Source organism: Hylobates moloch, unplaced genomic scaffold (assembly GCF_009828535.3).
Source record: "Hylobates moloch isolate HMO894 unplaced genomic scaffold, HMol_V3 SCAFFOLD_14, whole genome shotgun sequence".
In the NCBI taxonomy this organism is placed as follows: domain Eukaryota; kingdom Metazoa; phylum Chordata; class Mammalia; order Primates; family Hylobatidae; genus Hylobates; species Hylobates moloch.
In genome coordinates this window covers 44,411,671-44,439,418 of record NW_026652289.1, presented here as the reverse complement: position 1 = coordinate 44,439,418, position 27,748 = coordinate 44,411,671, and the positions used below count along the sequence as shown (strand labels likewise).

Below are 27,748 nucleotides of genomic sequence, written 5' to 3'. Positions count from 1 at the left end.
AGTAGAATTGCCAGGAAGCAACCAGGAAGGAAGTAGTGGTGGCGCATGCCTGTAATCCCAGATACTCAAGAGGCTGAGGCAGGAAATGGAAGTAAAATTGCTGGGAAGCAACCAGGAAGGGCTGTGGCAGCTGCCAGGCAAAGGTCTGAACTCTGCCAGGGGCTTTGAGGCTGGGAATGCTGAGTAGGGAGGCATGTGCACGCTGTGGTTCCCGAATGAATGGCTCTGAAGGAGGAAGGCGTCTTGGATGATCCCAGGTTTTGGGATTGGGTGAGGCAGAATAGGTGGTGGTGCTACTCACAAAGAGGAAAGGCAAGGAGAGGCAGTCAGGAGACATTCTGAGTTTGAGATTCCAGGAACAACTTCAGCGGGTGAGTAGGTGGCAGGAAGAAGCCAAGAGAGAGAATTGAAATCAAGACAGGAAAGAGCTGATGGGGCAAGGTCCTGATTCTGGAGAAGTGGAGGGGAAGCTCCGGGTGGAGGTTACTATGAAGCTGAAAGCATAGCTCCAGGCTGAGGGTAGGGGTGAGAGGCTGAGGGAGCCCAGAGTTCGTTAGCCTGGAGGTGGGAAACAGAGAGAATTCACGCCTGACGGGTTCAAGGTTCTCAGTTGTGAGCTGAGCCTGGGAGCTGACATTCTGAGAATGGCCAAAGGGTACACAGCCATTGTGGGGACTGGGAAAGGGAAGTGACGAAAGTCAGGTAAAAGACTTGCAGAGGTGGACCGGAGGGCCACGCTGAGGGTGAAGTGATTGTGTTTTTGGTTATCTTTTGCTTGCTTTTCTTTTTCTTTTCCTTTTGAAGACAGAGTCTTGCTCTGTCACCCAGGTTGGAGTGCAGTGGGGCGACCTCAGCTCACTGCAACCTCTGCCCCTCCGGGGTTCAAGCTATTCTCCTGCCTCAGCCTCCAGAGTAGCTGGAACCACAGGCGCCTGCCACCACGCCCAGCTACTTTTTGTATTTTTTGTAGAGACGAGGTTTTGCCATGTTGCCCAGGGAGGTCTTGAACTCCTGAGCTCAGGCAATCCACCCACCTCGGCCTCCCAAAGTGTTGGGATTGCAGGTGTGAGCCACTGTGCCGGCTCTTTGTACCATTTATTGTAGACTTTTTGTTTGAGATGGAGTCTTGCTCTGTCACCCAGGCTGCAGTGCAGTGGTGCACTCTCGGCTCACTGCAAGCTCCACCTCCTGGGTTCATGCCATTCTCCTGCCTAAGCCTCCCAAGTAGCTGGGACTACAGGCGCCCGCCACCATGCTCGGCTAATTTTTTGTATTTTTAGTAGACGGGGTTTCACCGTGTTAGCCAGGATGGTCTCGATCTCCTGACCTCGTGACCCACCCGCCTCAGCCTCCCAAAAGTGCTGGGATTACAGGTGTGAGCCACCACACCCAGCCTAGTTCAGGTTTTTAACACAGTAAAAGACAGACTCAGGAAAAGAATGGAACTCTACTTTATTAAGGAATACTGAGCATCCATCCTATAAGAACTAAGCCCATTCTGAGCACAGGCCCCATGTGTAGGAGGAGGCAGTTTCCCATTTCCTCGAAACGCCTTATCTCCTCTTCCTTCACAGCAAACCCCTTCACCTGCCATCATGCCCGTCTTTACTCTCCAGGTGCAAGGATCTCGAGAACAAAGCCCTGGTAGCACCCCGAAATCAAGGGCAACACCTGTAGGACAAACTCCTGATTCAAGCCCAAATATCTCCAGGGAACAGATACATCCTCAAAGTTAGCACTTCTTTAAAAATAATGTTCTTGGCCGGGTGCGCTGGCTCATGCCTGTAATCCCAGCACTTTGGGAGGCCAAGGCGGGCGGATCACGAGGACAGGAGATCGAAACCATCCTGGCTAACACAGTGAAACCCCGTCTCTACTAAAAATAAAAAATAAAAAAATTAGCCGGGGGTGGTGATGGGCACCTGTAGTCCCAGCTACTCGGGAGGCTGAGACAGGAGAATGGCATGAACCCAGGAGGCGGAGCTTGCAGTGAGCTGAGATCGCACCACTGCACTCCAGCCTGGGTGACAGAGTGAGACTCCGTCTCAAAAAAAAATAATAATAAAAAAAAAAATAATGTTCTTAGTATACAAAAGCTACCTGACAGGATTCTAGGTTGGCATATATCAAATAAAAAATAAAAGAAGAGGGAAACAAGTGCATAGAATAATTCAGAAATTATGGGGCTATGTATCCGTTGGGCCAAAGGCACAAACCCACCCTGCTGCGTACAGGACTGTTTTACTCTTGATGAGACAGAAGTTACCATCCACCATGGGTTGGCAGCTGGGGCTCTCGGACTTCACTACACTCTCCAGGACAAAACCCCACGAGAAAAAATGTGTTCCCCTGGTAGCTGACGTACCACAGGACAGTAGCCAGAGACAAAAGCAAGCACTGAAATGTCCTCGGTTTACCCCTTTCCTGAAGGCCCTGTCCTACTCTTACCAATGGAAAGGACACTGGGACACTGGCTCCAGGCTGTACTTCCTCAAGTTTCTGTGCTCCTGACACTTTCTGGAAATAGAAAGGGGCTTTACCTTCATGTGGGTGACTCAGAACTGGAGAAACCCCTCCATTTTGACCTGAAATCAAAGCCCAAGACACCAAAGCCAGAAGAGCAGATTCTAGCATGCGCAGGGAGCCCTGGAACACTAACCGGCTTGGGGTGAAGGCACCTTAGCCCAACAGAGTGGCAGCAAAACAACAAAACGACCAGAACCATACCAATGATTTCCAGTATTTCTCTGAGGACTCGGCCCACGTTGTGGGCCATGCTGTCTTCCATTCCACACGGAGAAACATTTCCCCCCCGTTTTACCAAAGAGGAAACTGAGGCACAGAGGAATCACCAGAGGGGGCCAATCAAGTCACCCAATGTAAGGGAAAAAGACCCAGCTTTCCAGACCTTCCACTCCTATGCCCTGTTCTTGAACGTATACGGGACTTGACTCAGACCACTAAAACGACAGTGTCCTGGAAATGAGGATGAGCAAGGGGAAGATTCTGGCAAAACCCCCCAGAATGTTTAGGAAGCACAGCTCTTTGAAAGGGAATCACTGTTGGGGCAGTGTGGCAACTCCCACTCCAGGCCAGTCCCTCACTTTCGCTCTTTGCCACTTCAATAAAGTTTCTCTTTCATGTGAGTTCTCTGATGTGTGATAAAGTTAGAGCTGTTGCTGAAGCCTTTGCCACACTCGGGGCATTTGTAGGGCTTCTCCCCAGTGTGGATTCGCTGATGTATAATGAGGACTGAGTTCCAGCTAAAGCCTTTCCCACACTCAGGGCACCTGTAGGGCTTGTCTCCCAAATGGGCTCTCTGGTGCATGACCAGAATGGAGCCCCGGCTGAAGCTCTTGCCACACATGAGGCATTTGTAGGGCTTCTCGCCTGTGTGGGTCCGCTGGTGCACTACGAGCTGGGAGCGCTGGCTGAAGCATTTCCCACACTCGCTGCATTTGTAGGGCTTCTCTCCCGTGTGGATCCTCTGGTGCTTGAGGAGGTTGGAGCTCCAGCTGAAGCTCTCCCCACACGTCAGGCACTCGTAGGGTTTCTCCCCTGTGTGCATGCCCTGGTGTGCAATCAGACTGGAGCTCTGGCTGAAGCTCTTCCCGCACACCCCACACTTATAGGGCTTCTCCACCATGTGGGTTCTCCGGTGCGTGGCCAGGTTGGAGCTGCGGCTGAAGCTTTTCCCACACTCACTGCACTGGTAGGGTTTCTCTCCTGTGTGGGTTCTCCGGTGGGTGATGAGGGCTGAACTCTGGCTGAACCTCTGCCCGCAGTCAGTACATTTGTAGGGTTTCTCTCCTGTGTGGATTCTCTGGTGTCTGATTAGGTTGGAGTTGTAACTAAAGCTTTCGCCGCATTCTTTACATTCATAGGGCTTTTCTCCAGTGTGGATCCCCTGATGCGTGTTAAGGCTGGATCGGTTGCCAAAGCTCTTTCCACACTCGGGGCACGAGTAGGGTTTCTCTCCCGTGTGGGTGCGCTGATGTGCAATGAGGTTGGGACTCCTGCTGAAGCTCTTGCCACACTCAGCACACTGGAAGGGCTTCTCCCCCGTGTGGATCCTCTGGTGGGTTATGAGGTTGGCACTCCGGCTAAAGCTTTTCCCACAGTCTCTGCATTTGTAGGGCTTCTCCCCGGTGTGAGTGGTTTGGTGTCTACTAAAATTTGAACCATCACTAAAGCTTTTTCCACATTCATCACATTTGTAGTATTTCTCTCCTGTGTGGGTCCTCTCGTGTGTGATGAGGTGGGATTTCCGGCTGAAGGTCTTCCCACACTGGGGACATTCGTAGGGCTTCTCCCCCAGGTAGGTGCCCTGCAGGCCTATGAGCTGGCCAACTTCCCTGTCCTGAGAGAGCACCTCTCCGTGGTCCTCACCTGGGGTGTGTCCCTGGGGCCTCTGGATGCCAGCATCTCTCTCAAAGTCACTTTCCCCATCGGAGTGCTGAGCACTTTCACCTTCAGGCATTTCTGAGAATATCTCACGTGATTCATTCTCAAACAGGTCTTGATTACAGTTCTCCCCATTTTCACTCTGTATCTCAAAATCTGAAACAATGAAGAAAAACATACAATGTCTACTCAACTCCCTGTCATGATGACAAAAGGAAACTAAGGGGAATTTATAAAAATTAAACTTCCAGTGAACACAAAGAGGCTAGGAAATCCTGAAAGCCTTTAATAATCAGGTTTAATATACCCAAAGGAATATAATCATTCTATTATAAAGATACATGCACACATATGTTCAATGCTGCATTATTCACAATAGCAAAGACATAAAATCAGGTTTAATATACCCAAAGGAATATAAATCATTCTATTATAAAGATACATGCACACATATGTTCAATGCTGCACTATTCACAATAGCAAAGACATAGAATCAACCCAAATGCCCATCAATGATAGACTGGATGAAGAAAATGTAGTACATATACACCATGGTATACTATGCAGCCATAAAAAGGAATGAGATCATATCTTTTGCAGGGACATGAATGGAATTGGAAGCCATTATCCTCAGCAAACTAACACAGGAACAGAAAACCAAACACTGCATCTTTTCTCTTATAAGCAGGAGCTGAATGAAGAGAACACATGAGCACATGGAGGGGAATAACACACCCTGGGGCCTGTGGGGGAGGGGGAGGGAGAGCATCAGGAAGAATAGCTAATGGATGCTGGGCTTAATACCCAGGTGGTGGGATGATCTATGCAGTAAAACACCATGGCACGCATTTACCTTTGTAGCAAACCTGCACATCCTGCACACGTACCCCTGAACTTAAAAGTTGAAGGAAAAAAAAAACCCAGGCTTATTTCATTCCGACTGGTTGTCAGGCCTCATAATCTTTGTGGCAATCACCCAGAATTTCAAAGCCTTAAAGATTTGGGTTCCATGTCCCCACTACCCGTGTCTTCATCTGAAAATGAGGTCAGGTGGGAATTTTAAAGGACATAAACAGGGTACCTACCCAATTACCCCCATACTCACCATAATGCCTGGTGCTGAATTCAATGTAATGAGTGCATGAATGAGTTTTTTTCATTGGTATCATAGACATTTCCCTAAAGCTCAGTCTCTCAAGAGGAGCTTATATAATAATTTCTTGTATTAACATGTATCTGGTGTTTATGACCTCATTACTTTGTATTTAAGACACAGGAAAGATGACAGAGCCCATGCAATAAGGACTCTAGGTGTGTATACCAATGACTAGAAGCAAGTTAACTGGATTGTTAAAAGAGCCCTCAAATTTGTCTGCAGTGGGAGCTTATGAATAGATCTTTTTTTTTTTTTGAGACAGAGTCTCGCTCTGTGGCCCAGGCTGTAGTGCAGTGGCGCGAATGCGGCTCACTGCAAGCTCTGCCTCCCAGGTTCATGCCATTCTCTTGCCTCAGCCTCCCGAGTAGCTGGGACTACAGGCGCCCGCCACCACGCCCAGCTAATTTTTTGTATTTTTAGTAGAGACAGGGTTTCACCATGTTAGCCAGGATGGTTTCGATCTCCTGACCTTTTGATCTGCCCGCCTCGGCCTCCCAAAGTGCTGGGATTACAGGCGTGAGCCACCGCGCCCGGCCATGAATAGATCTTTAATTGGTAATATAAAATGTCTTCCAGGAACTTGTTAAACCTTCCACTGCCCAAATATTTGAGTAAAATAAATCATTAGGGAGGACTGCTAGAAGAACATAGCCCCTTCCTTAGATGAGGGACTGTAAAATCTACCCGAAGATGAGGCCAAAGCAGCAGAGAGCTGAGCCTGGATCACACTATTCTGACCCCCGGCAGAAGTGTGTTTACTGAACAGTGTGTTGGCTTCACAGCCCTGGCTGACACTCTAAGAAGTGTCATCAGAAATTAATGGCCGACACTGGGCATGGTGGCTCACGCCTGTAATCCCAGCACTTTGGGAGGCCAAAGTGGGTAGATTATCTGAGGTCAGGAGTTTGAGACCAGCCTGACCAACATAGTGAAACCCCGTCTCTACTAAAAATACAAAAAAATTAGCCGGGCATGGTGGTAGGCACCTGTAATCCCAGCTACTTGGGAGGCTGAGGCAGGAGAATCACTAGAACCTGGGAGGTGGACGTTTTGGTGAGCCGAGATCACGCCACTGCACTCCGGCCTGGGCAACAGAGCCAAGACTCCATCTAAAAAAAAAAAAAAAAAAAAAAAAAAAATTAATGGCTGTTGGGAACATTAATGCTGCCAGGAAGTTGTTGATGACATTGTTTATACCATACAATGTCCTGTTGATGAGCCTGAGGAGGACATTTCCCTCTTGACCTCAATCCTAAAAAAAGCTGCACTTTTTTCTTTTTTTTGAGACAGAGTCTCACTTGGTCACCCAGCCTGGACTGCAGTGGCGAGATCTCGGCTCACTGCAACCTCAGCCTCCTGAGTACAAGAGATTCTCCTGCCTCAGCCTCCAGAGTAGCTGGGACTACAGGTGCACACCACCACGCCTGGCTAATTTTTGTATTTTTAGTAGAGATGGGGTTTCACTATGTTGGCCAGGCTGGTCTCAAACTCCTGACCTCAGGTGATCCGCCTGCCTGGGCCTCCTAAAGTGCTGGGATTACAGGCGTGAGCCATCGCGCTGGAACTCCTAGTGACATTTCTATTATTAAAGCTAAAAAACTTTATTTAAGGTTAGATGCTCAATTAATTTTCTCTAAGTTAATGTAAACTCTCACATACGAACATGATAAAATTGGACATGCCCCTCTCAGGCAGGACCTGGGCTCCACTCTTGCCTTCAGTCAATTTAAGATCACATTTATTTTTATTTTTTATTTTTTTGAGACAAGGTCTCAGTCTGTCACCGAGGTGGTAGTACAGTAGCGAGACTGCAACTCACTGTAGCCTCGACTTCCTGGGCTCAGGTGACCCTCCCACCTTAGCCTTGCAGGTTAGCTAGGATTACACAGATGTATGCCACCACACCCAGCTAACTTTTTTGTATTTTTGCAGAGATGGGGTTTTGCCATGTTGCCCAGGCTAGTCTCAAACTCCTGGGCTTGAGTGATCCTCCTGCCTTGGCCTCCCAAAGTGCTGGGATGACAGGCATGAGCCACCACTCCTGGCCATAAGATCACCTTTAAAGTTGAAAACAGGCATATAATTACACTCCATGCTTACACTGACACACATGCTGCTGGTAATCTGTGGGTTCACAGAATTGCCCTCCAGCCCCACCCCTCATATCACTAGGGGACAGATACAGGCACAAGGTATACTCTGACTTGGCAGAACCAGGAATTCTGTGCTTCCTCAACTTCCTGCAAGACAGTTTTGGTTTTTTCTGGAGTCTCACTCTGTCACCCAGCCTGGAATGCAGGGGCGCAATCCTGGCTCAGGGCAAGCTCCGCCTCCCAGGTTCAAGCAATTCTCCTGCCTCAGCCTCCTGAGTAGCTGGGACTACAGGCACACGCCAACACGCGTGGCTAATTTTTGTATTTTTAGTAGAGATAGGGTTTCACCACGTTGGCCAGGCTGGTCTCAAACTCCTGACCTCAAGTGAGCCGCCCACCTTGGCCTCCCAAAGTGCTGGGATTACAGGCGTGAGCCACCGCGCCTGGCCATGGAAGACAGTTTTTTTTTTGAGACAGTTTTGCTCTTGTTGCCCAGGCTGGAGTGCAGTGGTGCGATCCTGGCTCACTGCAACCTCTGTTTCCCGGGCTCAACCGATTCTCCTGCTTCAGCCTCCCAAGTAACTGGGATTACAGGCATGTGCCACCATGCCCGGCTAATTTTGTATTTTTAGTAGAGACAGGGTTTCTCCATGTTGGTCAGACAGGTCTCGAACTCCCAACCTCAGGTGATTTGCCCGCCTCAGCCTCCCAGAGTGCTGGGATTATAGGCGTGAGCCACCATGTCTGGCCGGAAGACAGTTTTTTGGCAAGTTTTGAGCATAGAGCCCTGCTATCATCTCTCTTCTAGAATAACCTGCAGGCCAAGGCCCTGATTTATTTTTAGCAAACTAACGTGCCCAAAAACATATTTTTGGGTGATTTTAGTAATTGAATAGGTAACATTAGCTAATAAGGCTGTTTTTGCTGTTTTAAAATCAGAACTGGTTAGCTCTCGAATGAGCTCGGAAGCAACAAGGAAAACAAGTAAAATCCAATTTTATTTTCAGTGAAATCAGAAGATAAAATATGTAGACACCAAAATACATGTCAGGGCTTCCCAAAACAGCAGACTGGGTAGGAGCAATGAGGAAGGAAGTGCAATGAATAAGCATGGAAAACCCTGGGGTGAGAGGGAACAGAACTCAGAAAGCTCAGGCAGAAAGTCACTTCCTGTGTTTGGGAACTGGGGTAAGCAGGGCTGGTTTCTTTGGTTCAGAGAGGCAAAGGAGGTGAGGCTGCAACCGGAATCACACAGGGCAGCCATGTACGCAGGAAGCTGTTTCTGGAAAGCAGAGAAGGAAAGAGCCTTTGACCCACGCACATTAATCCAAGGTATTTATTTATTTATTTTTGTGAGATGAAGTCTCACTCTGTCGCCCAGGCTGGAGTGCAGTGGCACAATCTTGGCTCACTGCAACCTCTGCCTCCCGGGTTCAAGCGATTCTCCTGCCTCAGCCTCCTGAGTAGCTGGAATTACAGGTGCACACCACCACCCCCGGCTCATTGTTTTTGTATTTTTAATAGAGATGGGGCTTCACCATGTTGGCCAGGCTGGTCTCGAACTCCTGACCTCAAGTGATCCAACTGCCTCGGCCTCCCAAAGTGTTGGGATTACAGGCTTGAGCCACTGCGCCCGGCCCAAGGAATTACTATTACTGAGAAAAGTGATCATTTCCATCCATAAAAATAATTAAATGAGGCAACTGCCTTTATAAAGGAATACCACAGAGTAGAGCTTGAAGAAGGGACGGTGAGACAACGGGAAGAGATTAAATGTACACTAGAAGAACTCAGGAAAGGAGGGAAAATCAGCCAGAGAAATGAAGACAATAGCAAAAGGAGCACAATGGGAATAGGCATCTTGGAAAGCACAGAATGGGAAAAAGAGGACCAAAATAAGAAAGCAATGACAGGAAATGGAAACAAAGGAACAGGTTAAAAGGATTAAGAAGAATGATGGAGGGCCAGGTGCGTTGGCTCAGGTCTGTAATCCCAGCACTTTGGGAGTCCAAGACAGGTGGATCGCTTGAGCCCAGCAGTTTGGGACAGCTTGGGAAACATGGCAACACCCCATCATCTCTACAAAAAAATACAAAAATTAGCCAGGTGTGGCTGTACACACTTGTAGACCCAGCTACTTAAGAGACCAAGGCAGGACGATTGCTTGAGGCCAGGAGGCAGAGGCTGCAGTAAGCCATGTTTGTACCACTGGACGCCAGCCCGGGTGACAGAGTGACACCCTATCTTAAACAAAAAGATAGAAACAGAAGTTAGGCAAAAGGACAATCAGTAAACATAACTGGAGTTCTCAAAAAAACAAAGCAATAGAACTAGTACTTAAAGGCCAGGGCGCGGTGTCTCACGCCTGTAATCCCAGGACTTTGGGAGGCCGAGGCAGGCGGATCACAAGGTCGGCAGTTCGCGACCAGCCTGGCCAATAAATATGGTGAAACCCCGTCTCTACTAAAAAAATACAAAAATTGGCTGGGTGTGGTGACAGACACCTGTAGTCCCAGCTACCCAGGAGGCTGAGGCAGGAGAATCGCTTGAACCCGGGAGGTGGAGGTTACAGTGAGCTGAGATCGCACCACTGCACTCCAGCCTGGGCAACAGAGCGAGACTCCATCTCAAAAAAAAAAAAAAGAACTAATACTTAAAGATATAACCTATAAGGATATAAGAACCTGTGAAAGCTATACCATGGGCCAACAAAAACTAACCCAGGGTGGCTAACAGTGAGACCAGTGGACAACATCAAAAGGATCAAATCACTTACAAGGGGAAAGAAAATCAACTGGTTTCAGATTTCTCTATATTCAGGCTGGGTGTGGTGGCACGTGCCTGTAATCCCAGCTACCCGGGAGGCTGAGGCAGGAGAACTGCTTGAACCCAGGAGGCGGAGGTCGTAGTGAGCTGAGATAGCGCCACTGCACTCCAGCCTGGGCGACTCTATCTCAGGAAAAAAAAAAAAAGATTTCTCTATATTCGACAAAACTATCCTTCAAGTATAAACCTATAGGCAAACAGCTTTGAACGTACACAAATTAATGGACTGCTGGGGGGTGAACACCTAATAAATTTAACTTTAGAATGAAGACTAAAACTACCATGGCAATTAGGGTGATTACAGAGCTTGTAAATGTTATACGGCAGTGTAGAAATGACATTCTAACCAAAACTGGGGTTGGGAGAAATAAGGTGGTTTATAGGATATGTTCGCTGATTGCCTCATCTGTAATAACCTGGGAATTCAAAGAATTCACATTTAAAAGTGGTAAAGCATGCAGCTTCAGTCGAGGTTTGCAAAAATAAACATTAAGAAAGATGGGATTATTGCCAGGATCCCAGCACTTTGGGTGGCTGAGGTGAGAGGACTGCGTGAGGCCAGGAGTTCAAGACCAGCCTGAGCAACACAGCAAGACCTCATCTCTACAAAAAATAACAAAATTAGCCGGGTGTGTTGGCACTTGCCTGTAGTCCCAGCTACTCAGGAACCTGAGGTGGGAGGATTGCTTGAGGCCAGGAGTTTGAGGTTATAGTAAGCTATGATCATGCTACTGTACTCCAGCCTGGGTGACAGAGAGAGACTCTGTCTCTGGAAAAAAAAAAAAAAAGAGGCCAGGAGCAGTGGCTCACACCTGTAATCACAGCACTTTGGGAGGCAGAGGTGGGCAGATCACAAGGTCAGGAGTTCGAGACCAGCCTGGCCAACATGGTGAAACCCCATCTCTACTAAAAATACAAAAATGAGCTGGGCACGGTGGTACATGCCCGTAATCCCAGCTACTTGGGAGGCTAAGGCAGGAGAATCGTTGAATCGTTGAACCCAGGAGGTGGAGGTTGCAGTGAGCAGAGATTGCGCCACTGCACTCCAGCCTGGGTGACAGAGTGAGACTCTATCTCAAAAAAAAAAAGAAAGATTATTGACTAAAATTGGAGGGGAGAAGGACTATCTCTGTCAGATGTTAAAACATTATGAAATCTCGGCCAGGTGCAGTGGCTCATGCCTGTAATCCCAAAACTTTGGGAGGCCAAGGCGAGTGAATCACCTGAGGTCAGGAGTTCTAGACTACCCTGGCCAACATGGTGAAACCCCATACAAAAATTAGCTGGGTGTGGTGGTGGGCGCCTGTAATCCCACCTACTTGGGAGGCTGAGGCAGGAGAATCGCTTGAACCCAGGAGGCAGAGGTTGCAGTGTAACCGAGATCATGCCACTGCATTCCAGCCTGGGCAACAGAGCGAGACTCTGTCTCAAAAACAAAAACAAAAACATTATGAAATCTCAATAATTAAAACATTAATAGACAATCAGACCAAATAAACAAAATAAAAACTCCAGAAATAGATTCAATAGATATTAAGTTCAGAATTTAATACAAGTGGAACATGAATAGACAGGCCAGGAGAACAGAAAAGAGAATCTGTATAATGACTATGAAAATTTAGCATACAATACGGTTGGCCTCTTAAATCCATGGAGAAGAGACACAACATACAATAAATGATGCTGGAAGAACTAGTTAGGGAAAACTGGAAAAATTCAATTCAAATGGAAAAATACAAGCTGGACCCAGAAACGGACAAATCCTAAATGGATCTAAGATTTAAATGTTAAAACAAAAAACAAAAAACCCAAATAGCATCATCAAACTATTAGATGAACATATGAAAGAATTTCTTTAAAATCTGGCAGCCTTTAAGTGTGATACTTAATTTATGGGGCTATCTTCTTTTAAATGTCAAGTCTTTGAACTCCCAGGTATTACAAATAAGACAATCAAAGAACATAGCCTATAAAACCACCTTATTCCTCCCAATCCCAATTTTGGTTAGAATGTCATTTCCTTTTTTTTTTTTCTTTTGAGACGCAGTCTCACTCTGTCGTCCAGGCCGGAGTACAGTGGCATGATCTCGGCTCACTGCAAGCTCCGCCTACCGGGTTCATGCCATTCTCCTGCCTCAGCCTCCCGAGTAGCTGGGACTACAGGCGCCCGCCACCACATCCAGCTAATTTTTTTGTATTTTTAGTAGAGACAGGGTTTCACCGTGTTAGCCAGGATGGTCTCGATCTCCTGACCTCGTGATCCACCTGCCTCGGTCTCCCAAAGTGCTGGGATTACAGGTGTGAGCCACCGCGCCTGGCCCTTAGAAGGTCATTTCTACGCTGCTGTATAACATATCATAAACCTCACTACAGAGGTCCCTCTAAGTAGAATCCAGGCCCAATAACCCCTTCACTGTACTGCTCAAAGACCAGTCCTATCTTTACAAAGACCACTGCTATCCAGTGAAGACCAAAGGAGGGTTGGCAGTTCTTCACAAGTTGCCCTCTGAGAACAGAGAGACACAGGAGTCATTCTACAGGACAGAAAAGAGTGGCCCTTCAGGTGATCTGCCTGACAAAGGCCTCCAAAATGGGAAAAAGTCACTGAGCCGGGAAGAATAAGGGATCCCTGGCCCCCTCCAGGCTCCCTGAGAAAGGCTGGCCCCTATGAGATCCAGAGCACACAGCAGAGCACGTTCTAGGGAGGCGAGTCCCTCCTTTATTTATTGGTGGCCAATTAAGAAAATGAACACTCAGAAACTGGTTTTGGTCAGACACAAAAATAATATTCTTACCATGTTGTGAATGGAGATGAGAGGAGATGGTGGCAGCTGGGAATTAAAAAAAAAAAAAAAAATTTTGCTGATAGAAATGGCTTTGGCTACTCCAGGATGCCAAGAGGAGCACATTCTGTGGATATGAGTAGATGTAGGGAGGCGGCTTCTGAGGAAGCAGGCTTATGAGTAAGAGGCTGGATGGCCCAGACATCCACTTTGTTCTTGTTTTTTTTTTTTTTTGAGACGGAGTCTCGCTCTTTCACCCAGGCTGGAGTGCAGTGGCGCGATCTCGGCTCACTGCAGGCTCCGCCCCCCCGGGGTTCACGCCATTCTCCTGCCTCAGCCTCCCGCGTAGCTGGGACTACAGGCGCCCGCCACCTCGCCCGGCTAATTTTTTTTTTGTATTTTTAGTAGAGACGGGGTTTCACCGTGTTAGCCAGGATGGTCTCCATCTCCTGACCTCGTGATCCGCCCACCTCGGCCTCCCAAAGTGCTGGGATTACAGGCGTGAGCCACCATGCCCGGCCCACTTTGTTCTTGTTGTTGTTTTCTGTTTTGTTTTGTGTTTTTTGAGACAGTCTTGCTCTGTCGCCTAGGCTGGAGTGCATTGGCGCGATCTTGGCAACCTCTGCCTCCCAGATTCAAGCGATTCTCCTGCCTCAGCCTCCTGAGTAGCTGGGATTACAGGCGCCCACCATCACTCCCAGCTAATTTTTGTATTTTTAGTAGAGATGGGGTTTCACCGTGTTGGCCAGGTTGGTCTCAAACTCCTGACCTCAGGTGATCCACCCGCCTCAGCCTCCCAAAGTGCTGGGATGACAGTGTGAGCCACCACGATTGGCCTGTTGTTGTTTTTTGAGACAGTATATCACTGTCTGCCAGGCTGGAGTGCAGTGGTGGGATCTTGGCTCACTTAAGTCTTGACCTCCCAGGCTCAAGTGAGATCCTCCCACCTCAGCCCCCAAGTAGTTGGGACTATAGGTGTGTGCCACCATGCCTGGCTAATTTAAAAAAAAAATTTTTTTTTTTTTTTTTTTTTTGAGACGGAGTCTTGCTCTGTCACCCAGGCTGGAGTGCAGTGGCGTGATCTCTGTCTCCTGGGTTCAAGCAATTCTCCTAACTTAGCCTCCCCAGTAGCTGGGATTACAGGTGCACACCACCACATGCCCGTCTAATTTTTTTGTATTTTTCGTAGAGACGGGGTTTCACCATGTTGGCCAGGCTGGTCTCGAACTCCTGACCTCGTGATCCGTCCGCCTCTGCCTCCCAACATGTTGGGATTACAGGCATGAGCCACTGCACCTGGCTAAATTTTTCTTAAAAGATGGGGTCTCACTATGTCACCCAGGCTTGCCTTGAACTCCTGGGCTCAAGTGATCCTCTCACCTCCCATCTCAGCCTCCCAAAACACAGAAATGAGTCAGGCATTAAGGATATAGGTAAGAATGTCTCGCTTTTTTTATTTTTTATTTTTGAGACAAGATCTCGCTTTGTCACCCAGGCTGGAGTGCAGTGGCACAATCTTGGCTCACTGCAACCTCCGCCTCCCCAGGTTCAAGTAATTCTCCTACCTCAGCCTCTGGAGTAGCTGGGATTACAGGCACCTCCTGTCAAGCCCACCTAATTTTTGTATTTTTAGTAGAGACAGGGTTTCACCATGTTGGCTAGGCTGGTCTCGAACTCCTGACCTCAAGTGATCTGTGCACCTTGGCCTCCCAAAGTGCTGGGATTGTAAGCGTCAGCTACCACACCTGGCCTAATCCAGCAATTTTAATTCTAAGTATATAACCCCCCCAAAACTGAAAGCCCAGACTAGAACAGATATTTGTGTATCATGTTCAAGAATTACATGAATCACAACAGCCAAAAGGTGGAAACAACCCAAATGTCCATCAACAGGTGAATAAATATGGTATATACATACAGTGAAATATTATTCAGCTTTGAAAAGGAAATGAAATTCTGACCCATGCTCCAAAATGGGTTGGCCTCAACCTTGAGGGCATTATACTAGGTGAAAAGAGCCAGACACAAAAAGACAAACCGCTTATACGAGGTATTAGGGTCATCAAAATCACAGAGAAAGTGGAATGGTCATTGCCAGGGGTTGGGGGAGGGGGAATGCAGAATTATGGTTTAATGGACACAGAGTTTCAGCTTGAGAGGAAAAAGTTCTGTAGATGGATACTAGTGATTGTACAACAATGTGAATGTACTTAACGCTACTGACCTGTATTCTAAAAATTGTTAAAATAATAAAAAATAATATATGGGCTAAACATGTTGGCTCATGCCTGTAATCCCAGCACTTTGGGAGGAAAAGGCAGAGGCCAGGAATTTAAGACCAGCTTGGGCAATAGAGTGAGACCCCATCTCTCTCTTTTTTTTTTTTTTTTTTTTTTGAGGCAGAGTCTCATTCTGTTGCCCAGGCTGGAGTACAGTGGTGTGATCTCTGCTCACTGCAACCTCTGCCTCCCAGGTCAAGAGATTCTCTGCCTCAGCCTCCTGAGTAGCTGGGACTATAGGCGCATGCCACCATGCCCAGCTAATTTTTGTATTTTTAGTAGAGATGGGGTTTCACCATGTTGGCCTGGCTGGTTTTGAATTCCTGACCTCAGGTGATCCACCTGCCTTGGCCTCCCAAAGTGCTAGGATTACAGGTGTGAGCCATCACACCCGGCCTAGAAACACTCTTAAATCTGATGGTCTGCTAGGTGCAATAATAGTATCTAATAGTATCTTGCTGTAATAGGTATTTTCCCTGATAATTCATAAGAACATATTTTCTTTTTTTTTTCTTTGTGAGACGGAATCTCACTGTCGCCCAGGCTGAAGTGTAGTGGTGCGATCTCAGCTCACTACAACCTCTGCCTCCCGGGTTCAAGCAATTCTCCTGCCTCAGCCTCCTGAGTAGCTGGGATTACAGGCGCATGCCACCATGCCCAACTAATTTTTGTATTTTTCATAGAGACGGGGTTTCACCATGATGATCAGGCTAGTCTCGAACTCCTGACCTCGTGATCCGCCCACCTTGGCCTCCTAAAGTGCTGGGATAACAGGCGTGAGCCACCATGCCCAGCCATATTTTCATAATTTTTAATTCTTCATTTCTAAATTGCTTGTTTATATCTTTTACCTTTTATTCTACTTGGCTGATTTTTCTTATGAATTTGCAGAGGCTCTTGTAGATCAAGGATTTTGACTCATGATCTGCTACATTACAGACTTGGATGCAAATATTTCCTCCTAATGTGTATACTGTCTTTTAACTTGATTCACAGTATCCTTTTTTATGTGAAACACTTCTGTTTTGGCTGGGTGCAGTGGCTCACGCCTGTAATCCCTGCACTTTGGGAGGCAGAGGCGGGCGGATTGCCTGAGTTCAGGAGATTGAGACCAGCCTGACCAACATGGTGAAACCCCATCTCTTCTAAACATACAAAAATTAGTCGGGAGTGGTGGTGGGTGCCTGTAGTCCCGGCTACTCGGGAGGCTGAGGCAGGAGAATCACTTGAACTCGGGAGGCGGAGGTTGCAGTGCCAAGATGGCGCCACTGCACTCCAGCCTGGGCGACAGGGTGAGACTCCATCTCAAAAAAAAAAAAAAAAAAAAAAAAAAAAAAAAAAAAGGAAAGACTTCTGTTTTGAGTCCAATCTAGCTTTGATGACTTCTGTATTGCTTATTCACACTTCATACTTATAGAATTGTGAGTGCCTAGAGGTTCCTGTCAAACAAACATGAAAGTCCTTCCCGCATGCTAAGATTACAAAAATATTCTCTCATGTGTCATTTCAGATCCTGTCTATTACAGATCTATAATCCATCTGGGATCTATTTTTGTGTAACTTGTAAAGCAGGGATCTATTTCTTTGTAAGCTGTAAAGTAGGTATCCAATTTTAGTTTTTTCAAAATGATTTGACCACTGTCCAAAAATCCTTCACTGGAACAGTTCCTAAAGGGCCACAGGACCTCTCCCCTTATCTGTCAGTGGACAAAAGCTGCCACCATAGCTCGATCTAAGCCAATGGTCCTTGTATTTCTTGCACTTGCCACGTGTGCTCTGGCCTCACGTGCATAGCACAAATTCCCATGGCCATTCACAGGGCCCTGCGTGTCCTCGCTTGGCCACAGGCCTCTTCTTTCTGTCCCACACCATAGAGCATACCAGAATGAACATGGGGAAGACTCATGTCAATAGGGGATAGACCTGACTTTTCTGTAACAATGAAATAAACTGGTCACAATCTTTGGTGCTTTGGTGTGTGTTTGGCTCAAAATTCTTCTCCAGCCCCTTCCTGCCTGACTGTGACCTACCCCTGTGTCTCAGCCACTGGTCTAAAATAGAGAAGTGGTTCCGATATAGGGTATGCCCAGCTCCATTCTCACTGGGGCTCTCCGCATTAGAGCGCTGCCCTGGCAAGCCCAGTGGGACTGGGAGCATTGTTCCCCCTGAACTCTGGCTGCTTGAAAAACTGCTGATAAAAACACCAATGGACTGTTATCAGGTGAAATAAATGAATGCCAAACATTTCATAGGTGTAACATTACCGCTCCTTAAGAATTCTGTCTGGTATACTTTTCAAATATTTGAGTAAATTAAAAGTAATTTTTGGGCTGGGCACAGTGGCTCATTCCTGTTATCGCAGTGCTTTGGGTGGCTGAAACAGGAGGATCACTTGAGGCCAAGAGTTCGTTCGAGGTTATAGTGAGCTATGATCACACCAGTGCACTACAGCCTGGGTTGACAGAGTGAAACTTTGTCTCTCTCTCTCTCTCTCATATATATATATATATGTGTATATAAATATATCTCATACGATATATATCAGATATATAATATATATGTATATATATATCTCATATGATATATATCAGATATATATGTGTATATATATATAAAAGTAATTTTGTTTTGAAGCTAAGAATTGTAGCTTTAAAAAGACATAAGCTCTACCACTCTCCACTCCCTTTCTGGCTGAGACAAATGAACGTATGTGTTCATTTGTGGTCATTAAGGGAGCATTTTGCTGGGGCAGCAAGCTCAAAACAAATCACCTGTTGCCTCTGATGGCTGAAAGCCAGATGATGCTGAGGATGGCTGGAGAGGTCAGCTGTGACTCTTTCACTCAACTGTTGGACAAGAGTAGGCTTGAAGTTGATAACCTCTATTCCTCTCCTGGGTAGTGCTTTTCAAACTTCAAAGAGCATAGGAATCACCTGGAGATCTTGTCAAATGCAAATTTGCTTCAGCAGGGCTGGGTGAGATTGACAGTCCTATGCCTAACAAACTCTCAGGTGAGCCTATACTGCTGGCCCACTGACCACCCCCTGAAGAACAAAGCTCCACGGCAGTGGTCTTTACACTTTGCTGCATAATAGAACCACCTGGGCACTTTCAAAACTCCCTTGCCCAGGCCATACCCCAAACCAATTAAATCAGAAAATTAGAATCCCTGGAGTAGGCTCCAGGCCCCCAGGTAATTCTAATGCGCGGCTGAGTTTGAGAACCAGAGGTCTACAGAGGTCTAGTGCAGAGGTTCTCAAACTAGAGTTTGAATCAGGATCACTTAGAAGAATGCTGGGCATCACCCTCAAAGTTTCTTTCTTTCTTTTTTTTGAGACAGAGTCTTGCTGTCACCCAGGCTGGAGTGCAATGGTGCAATCTCGGCTCACTACAACCTCCGACTCCCATGTTCAAGCGATTCTCCTGCCTCAGCCTCCCAAGTAGCTTGGATTACAGGCACATGCCACCACACCTGGCTGATTTTTTTTGTATTTTTAGTAGAGATGGGGGTTTCACTATGTTGGCCAGGCTGGTCTCGAACTCATGGCCTCCAGTGATCCACCTGCCTCGGCCTCACAAAGTGCTGGGATTACAGCCGTGAGCCATCACGCCCAGCCACCCTCAAAGTGTCTGATTCAGGAGTTCTGGGGTGGGCCTCAGAGGTTCATGATACTGAAGGGAGAGGGAAAGGAAGAGGGAGTAGGGTGGAAGAGACGGAAGAGGGGGAATGAAAGAGAAAGGAAAAAAACAGGTTCCTTGTCTTCTAGGATTTTACAGGTTCCTAGAAGAAATAAGACAAGTATTCATATAAACAGAAAAGAAGGTGAACTATGATAAAAAGCCAAGAGAGAGAATCCAAATGTTCTGGGGGAGACGACTTCTAGCAGAGGTGATTAGAGGTGCTCCCAGGTGTGTGGAACTGGGGATGGGGAAAAGGGACAGGGTTTGAGAGCAGCTTTATGAAGAGGGTCTCCACGGGTGGGCACTCAAAGAACAACTGGGATTTTATCACAGAGATGGGACAAGGCTATTCCATGCCAAAAATCCAGGAGCAAGGGCCAGGAGTGGTGGCTCACGCCTGTAATCCCAGCACTTTGGGAAGCCAAGGTGGGTGGATCACCTGAGGTCAGGAGTTCGAGACCAGTCTGACCAACGTGATGAAACCGTCTCTATTAAAAATACAAAAATTAGCTGGGCATGGTAGCACGCACCTGTAATCCCAGCTACTTGGGAGGCTGAGGCAGGAGAATCACTTGAACCCAGGAAGTGGAGGTTGCAGTGAGCCCAGATGGCACCACTGCACTCCAGCCTGGGGGACGGAGCAAGACCCTGTCTCAAAAAAACAAAAACAAAAACAAAAACAAAAGCACAGGCTGTGTTCAAGAAAGAGCAAGATCTGGTATGAATGGAGTGGGGATAGAGCATGGGGGGTCGGGGTTGGAAAAGACTGCAGGGGAGGTCTGGGCCAGGTCCCATAGAGCCAGGGATTCCAAGCAGAACACGGAGGTCATGCTTGATTTGGTAGATACTGGGAAGCTCATGAAGGTTTTTAAGCAGCAGTGCCCCATCACTCTGGTAGAAGTGGAAGAGCTGCGATGAAGGGGCAGAAGCTGAAGACAGGTTCAGTTTGGCAGCTGCTCCAAGAATTCAGGTGAGAAACTCCACACACCTGGATTAGGGCTGGGTATGGAGAGTAAAATGTCCTCAGGAAACAGTCACAGAGAGACATAAGCTCTGCCACTTAATCTATTAATATAGGTCCGATCTTCATTAGAATTAGAAGGTACTTGAATTGTGAGTGCCCAGAGGTTCCCGTTAGAAAAACATTAAATCGCCACTGACTAACCAGGCCTGGAAGTGCTCTGTGCTGGGTCAATGTGTCCAAAGGTCATAAGCTGGACAAACAGAATAGAGGTCACGCGGCCTTATGTCGAGTAAATGTTTGAGAAGGGATGAAGACAAACGCAGGGACTCCCGCGAGCAATCATGAGGAAGGTCAGGGCGTTTGTTAAACAAAGATCAACAAAGACAATCTCAGAGACAGAAGGCAGGGGACAGACAAACCCACGTGTCTGGGATGGTCCCCACTGGTTCCCATCTCAGGTGCCCATTTAAAGATGAAAGGCACAAAGTCCCTGCTGCAAGCTGGATAGGAAGGGCTGTAATCACCTCTGACACCTGCTGAGACCTGAACCTCTGCTCTGTGCCTCCCCAACCAAATAACAACCTGAGGCCTCTCCTCAGCCCTCCATCACTCTCTCCTCCATAGTATCTGACTGGAGATCCAGAAGTTCATTACAAACTGGTCACCTCCACCAGAAGGGAAGCAAAGACAGTTGTGTAATAGGGAGACAGGTTTGCTTATTTTAATAGGAGGAATAAAATGCAGTTATTTTTTCAGGGCCAAAGAAAATCAAGCACTTTGCTTCAAGCAAAACTGAGATCTCTATGCAGAGACAGGTCTGGGTTTGAATCCTGGCTCTACCACTTAACAGCCGTGTGAGCTTCCTGCACTTATATTTCCTATCTGTGAAATGACAATGGATTCTTAGTGAGACACGTCTGAAGGTGCCCAGGGCAGGGCTGGGTCACTGCAGACCTTCAGCGTCAGTCCCTTTCTCCAGAGGACAGCTCTACTCATTCTCCCAGTCCCTGGAGTTTGTGATAGTCTCTGCCCCAAACCCCCTTGTTTCCTTCTCTTCTCTTCCCAGTCCTCTGAATGCTCCAGGCCAGATGCTCTGTAGTCACTGTCTTAATTCCATCTGCATCCTCAACTTCCAACACCCACTAGGAAGTGTCTCTTAGAATCAAACATGTGACAACGCTTAAAAACATGGGCCATGTCCGCAGACACGTAAGTTCAAATCTTGGTTCTGCCTGGTACAAAGGCACATGATCTTAAGGGATCTCTGGTGATGATAATCCTGCTTATCTTCCAGGGTGGTGAAGATTACATGAGTTTTCCATATTAGATGCTAAGCATATTTCCTGGCTTGCAGAAAGAGCTTGGAAAGTGCTAGCCATGGTGACTATCAGTTCTTTCTTACACGTGCCCCATCTGGGGCTGACCCCCATCACTGCACACCCGAAGACAAGAGAGCTTCCTGGCTGCTCTCCTGCCCCTAGCCTCTCACTACCCTAATCAAACCTACATCCTGTTGCCAAACTCCGCTTCCTCCCATGCCCCTTGGGGCCCTAGTTCAAGAACCCGCTGAGGCCAAAGACATTCAGTCCAAGCCCTCACCCACCCTTCCCCCAAACTCTACTTCCTACCACTTCCTAAAAACACGCTTGCCACTCCAATCAGCCAGCTCTCCTGTCACCCAAAGGTATAAACTACCGTAGCTCTGCCCTTCCGAGCCTCTGCTCAGCACAGCTCCTCTCAGCTGCCACACACTACTCCCTTCTACAACCTCTTGCTTAGGTGTCACCTCCTCCAGGAAGCCTTCTCTGACCTGACCTCTCCTCTCCACGCTTCCTTCTCTGAACTTCCGTAGTTTTCATCAGCACAAAGGCAGCCATATCCTTCGAGTCCTGAGACAGCCCCAAAGGCACAGGTACATCTGAAGTAAATATTTGGTCATCAAGTGAGTCCACTTTACAACGGAAAACCAGGAGGGAGACAGAGCGGTTAAACGGCAAGCCAGGATCCCAATACTTATTAGTAACACCGGAAAAAAATAGAGTAACTATTGCAAAGAGCTCAAGTTTGAAATTACGATTTTAAGAGCCCAGGATTACTTTATACCACAGAAAGTCCCTAGTTATTAGCTGATTTACCTGTCATTTCTCTTGGTTTCATAAAAATAACCACTTTGGGGCCAGGCATGGTGGCTCATGCCTGTAATCCCAGCACTTTCGGAAGCTGAGGTGGGCGGATCACGAGGTTAGGAGTTTGAGACCAGTCTGGCTAACATGGTGAAGCCCCGTCTCTACTAAAAATACAAAAATCAGCCAGGCGTGGTGGCGTGCGCCTGTAATTCCAGCTACTCAAGAGGCTGAGGCAGGAGAACTGCTTGAACCCAGAAGACAGAGGTTGCAGTGAGCCAAAATTGTGCCACTGCACCCCAGCCTGGGTGACAGAGTGAGACTCCGTTTCAAAAAAGAAAAAAAAAAAAAAAAAGAAGAAAAAAAAACATGTTGAAAATATCAGACTGTTTTCTCTAATTCCAAGAACTATTTGGATGTTTCTTGCACAACCAAGTGAAGGTGCCAGGGGTCTCCATCTCCTCTCGTTTAACTTCCATCACCTTCCCAACCACTCCAAATAAACATAGAAGTAAAAACTGTGCTTACAATTCAAATGTAGCTCTAAGCCCCACCTAGCAGTTCTGGAGCTGACATTGCACACAGTGAGGACACTAAAAGGCTGATGAACACGCTGACTGCCTGCAGACAGAGCAGAGGGATGGCGCTGGCCCCTCACTCTGTCTTGGACACCACCTTCTCCTCCTCCGAAACACCACACTCCTCTACCTTTAGGGTGCTCCCGCCCTCTCCCTATGAGGTTCTGCGTCTCACCACTGTCCTGAAGGGTCTGGGTCAAGTCTTCCACCAGAGCCGCTGCCTCCTCACTGCTTTCAGGCCGATGCTCTTGCAGCCAAGCCTGAATTTCCTTGGGCAGCATGGTTAACATCTGCTCCTTGGTGTGTACCTCTGGCCTCAGCCAGCGCCGGCAGAGCTCTCGGAGGCGGCCGAGTGCACCCTGTGGTCCCCTGGTCACCTCCTCCTGGGGGCTGCCCTTGCCAGCACTCTGGGGAAAGGGCTCAGACTCAGGGCCATCCTCCTGCAGCACAGCTTCTTGCACCCAGGAGTCATCCTCCAGGATCATGGTGGTGACCTCCTCCTCCTGTCTATCTTCCTCTTGAGGCACCTGGACCAAGGGGTTCAGCGAAGTGGTCACTCTCGGGATCTCTGCAGCCATCATCCACGGTCCTGGGGCAATCACTTAGGCTTCAAGCCTTGGACCTCAGTCTTCTCCAGCCAGGCTCTCAGGTAAGACACCTCCCTCCTCAAATATCAACAAGTAGTCCCTCTGAGAAACAAAAAAGAGAACCATAATCGATAGGTAGACTGTCCTAAAGCAATCTAACTCACAAAAGCCCAGGTCAGACCACCAAGTGGTCCTTACATATGCAAACCAACAGACGTTTCCTGTTCCTCTTACAGAAAAAAATGGCTTATTCCTGAAAACATCTCTCTGTGGTAAGAGAAGGCTGGGCACAGTGTCTCACGCCTGTAATCCCAGCACTTTGGGAGGCCGAGGTGGGCAGATCACCTGAGGTAAGGTGAAACCACATTTCTATTAAAAATACAAAAATTAGCCGGGCGTGGTGGCGGGGGCCTGTAGTCCCTGCTACTTGGGAGCCTGAGGCAGGAGAATCTCTTGAACCCAGGAGGCGGGGGTTGCAGTGAGTAGAGATCTCGCCACTGCACTCCAGCCCAGGCAACAGAGTGAGACTCCGTTTCGAAAAAAAAAAAAAAAAAAAATATCCCAAGCACAAAAAAATACAGCATTGTTCCTTCCAAAACACCAAAGAATGACTATCACAAATGCAAAGTCCCCGGGAAAAACCCATGACTGAAATACTGAGGACTCTCATAAGTCAGTTTCGACTTGCACTGTGTGACCTTGACCTAATAATACACAACCTAGTCACCAAACTCGGTGACCACCTAATAAATAAAGACAATAACACTCATGTTTCTGTTTTTATGGGGGCATCTTACGGATTAGCAATGGATCAAATGTCAAAGCACTCTGAGCTTCATTGGAAGAAAGGCAATATCTCAACTGCATTATTACCATATTTTAAGTATGAAGTTTAAAACATGCCTATACTCTCCAATCCAGCCTCGGCCCCTCAGTACTTTATCTGGAAAAAAAAAAACCAAAAAATTGAGTCCTTAAAAATCCAGCAGCAGGGAATGGCTAATAAACTAGGACACACCCATATAGTAGCATGTATTAGAAACTGTGCTATAGGCTTGGCGCGGTTGCCTATAATCCTAGCACTTTGGGAGGCCTCGGCAGGCGGATCACTTGAGGTCAGGAGTTCGAGACCAGCCTGGCCAATATAGTGAAACCCCGTCTCTACCAAAAATACAAAAATTAGCCAGGCATGGTGGCGGGCGCCTGTAATCCCAGCTACTCAGGAGGCTGAGGCAGGAAAGGAAGTTGCAGTGAGCGAGATCGTGCCCTGATCCAGCCTGGCGGAAAACCAGATCTCAGGAAAAGGAAAAAAAAGAAAATAAACTGTTATAATAACGGCTACCTTTGGGTGGTAATGACAGGAAAGGGGCTCAAAGGAGCCTTCTAGGATGATGGAAATTTTCAGTATCTTCATTTGGCAATGGCGGCACAAGAGCAAACATATGAAATTTAAGATCTGCACATTACGCTGTATGTTTTTAATATTTAAAAAATTATACTGACAGGCCGGGCGCGGTGGCTCACGCTTGTGATCCCAGCACTTTGGGAGGCCGAGGCGGGCGAATCACGAGGTCAGGAGATCGAGACCACGGTGAAACCCCGTCTCTACTAAAAATACAAAAAATTAGCCGGGCGTGGTGGCGGGCGCTTGTAGTCCCAGCTACTCGGCGAGGCTGAGGCAGGAGAATGGCGTGAACCTGGGAGGCGGAGCTTGCAGTGAGCCGAGATTGCGCCACTGCACTCCAGCCTGGGCGACAGAGCGGGACTCCGTCTCAAAAAAAAAACATTATACTGACAAAGATTAATCATTAATGATTTAAGATAATCCTTCTGATATGAAAATAATGGATAAACACAAAATCAGCAGGGCAGAAAAACCATAGACACAGCAAGTCCTCAATTCCCTTTAAAAGAGAACTCACAGCCGGGCGCGGTGGCTCAGACCTGTAATCCTAGCACTTTGGGAGGTTGAGGCGGGCGGATCACCTGAGGTCGGGAGTTCGAGAATAGCCTGACCAACACGGAGAAACCTCGTCTCTACTAAAAATACAAAATTAGACGGGCGTGGTGGCGCATGCCTGTAATCCCAGCTACTCCGGAGGCTGAGGCAGGAGAGTCGCTTGAACCCAGGAGGCGGAGGATGCGGTGAGCGGAGATCAGGCCACTGCACTCCAGCCTGGGCAACAAGAGCAAAACTCCGTCTCAAAAAAAAAAAAAAAAAAACTCACAGGAAAAAAGAACGGGACGGCATCTACAAAGTATTGAAAGCAGTGGAATTGCAAACGACTTAAAATATTATAAAAGCAATACAAAATTATTTTTAGCCCAGGTGCTGTAGCTCACGCCTGTAATTCCAGCACTTTGGGAGGCCGAGGGGGGAAGATGGCTTGAGGCCAGGAGTTCATGACCAACCTGGGCAACAGAGTGAGACCCTGTCTCTACAAAAATAAAAAAATTAAAAAAAAATCATTACTATATCATAAAGACTCAACTAACAACCCCCCCTCAATGAAAAGGGGAGAAAAGTTTACAAAAGCTAAAAAAAAAAAAAAAAAAAAAAAAAAAAGGACAAAAAGAAAATACAAGCTAGTGGGAAAACCGAAGCTCTCAACGTGTATTTACTCAAATGACTAGAAGAAACACTGGCATATGGTGTAAGAGAACTCTTCCTACTTGGGAGCCTGGGAAAAGTGTGCCGGGTCAGCTAATTTGCGGTCTGACTTGGGGCACGACACGCCCCCTCTGAACCTCAGTTTCCCCATCTGTAAAAACGTGTACGCTGCGCGGGATGTCGTCGAATGCCCCTTCCCGTCCAAAGCCTGCGCTTCTCGGTAGGAGACGCAAGGAGCTCTCCGCCAGAGAGACGCGTCCGGGACGGTTCGCGGAGCGGAGCCGGCGCGTAAATCTGGGCTGCAGGGCCCGCAGGACATGGAGCGCGACCCCGACGCCCCTCCCCCAGCAGAGCTGCCAGCAGCTGGCTCCAGGCCCGCTATTCCCTCACCTCGGGCTACTGCTCGGGGTCCGCGCGGCTCCAGGCCTGCCTCTCCGACTCACCTCTCAGGAGACCAGGTCCTGCTCTAGCGGCTGCTTCGCGTACAAAAGCGCCCCCGGGCTCGGCCCGGCCCCTCCAGATTCACCCCGGCTCAAGCCCGTGGGGCACCGAGAACAATGGACGGGAGAGGCCTGCCCACCGCCGCGCTCATTGGCTGCCGAGAACGGCCCTGGAAATTCTGCCTTTCTATTGGTGGAAACGGCACCCAGCCGGGCGGCAGGAGGGAGGCTGGGCCCAAGGCATTGTGGGAGATGTAGTCCGCCCAGAGACGAACCTGACCGCGGTCCCTGGAGCAGGGTTTGGGGCTGATAGCCTGGGCAGTGCCTGCGGACCACAGGCAGGAAAATCCGCAGACTGACCGTCAAAAATCCTGTGTTGGCCAGAGCTGTAACCCGAGACAAGCCGTTTCACTTATCTAAGGCCTCTGTATATTTGTCTATAAAAAGTGAAAGTTGGATGGCCGGACCTGAAGGACCTTTTCAGCTGCGAACGGTGTGGCAAGGAGTATTGTTAGGCACCCTCGACCGGCGAGAGCGGACCCTGGGCAGGAAGGTAATCCATGGGGGAACAAATCCTCATCGCCCAAGCCTGGCGCCTTTTCCCCAGTTTGCAGCTGTACACATGCACCCGGTCTTCGCACACCCCTTTGTTTTCGCACGTGATATTCCTGTGTTTGGAGGAACGCCCTGCCCCGCCTCCTCTGTCGCGGAACTCCCATTCTTCCAGCTCCTCCTGGGTGGAGCCTGCCCTGTCATCATCACCTCCCCAGGCAGAGACACCGCCCCTAGTACACCTATTGGACGTCCCCATTTTATTTTTTAAATATATATATGTGTGTATGTGTATATATATATATTTATTTATACACACACACACACACACACAGAGACAGGGTTTCCATATGTTGCCCATGCTGGCCTCGAACCCCTGGGTTCAAGCGGTCCTTCCTCTTCAGCCTCCCAAAGTGCTGGAATTACAGGTGTGAGCCACCGCACCTGGCCGACGTCTCCATTTTAGTACTGATCACCGGGTTGCTTACTTGTCAATCTCAGTATGGGGGAAGGGAGGGTGCCTGGGTGTGGGAGGTTGGCCTCCATCTTTGTGTTCCTACGGCTGGCGCTATTGAAGAAACGGCTGCCCCAACCCTGCTTGAAAACAGGTGAGAAACTATCTGGAAACTCAAGTGGAAAATCTAAAAATGGAGAGAGACACCCTTAATGGT

At 48.0% G+C, this 27,748-nt stretch overlaps 1 protein-coding gene across 5 annotated transcripts; it reads right to left on the bottom strand.

Annotated features, from left to right (window-relative positions):
• Positions 1–1,399: 1,399 nt before the first annotated feature.
• On the bottom strand, positions 1,400–26,655 carry ZSCAN2 (zinc finger and SCAN domain containing 2). 5 transcript variants are annotated; one of them, XM_058427345.1, is made up of 4 exons: positions 26,476–26,617; positions 23,063–23,576; positions 22,838–22,930; positions 1,400–4,560 (listed from the first exon to the last, which is right to left on the bottom strand). In XM_058427345.1, exons 2-4 carry the CDS (start codon positions 23,466–23,468, stop codon positions 3,122–3,124), a joined length of 1,938 nt encoding a protein of 645 aa, XP_058283328.1. In that variant the 5' UTR covers positions 23,469–23,576; positions 26,476–26,617; the 3' UTR covers positions 1,400–3,121. The 5 variants fall into 5 exon arrangements, with proteins under 5 accessions (XP_058283328.1, XP_032031414.1, XP_032031415.1 ...); XM_032175523.2 differs by lacking the exon at positions 22,838–22,930 and having other exon boundaries at positions 26,529–26,655; XM_032175524.2 differs by lacking the exon at positions 22,838–22,930.
• Between the last annotated feature and the right edge of the window lie 1,093 nt (positions 26,656–27,748).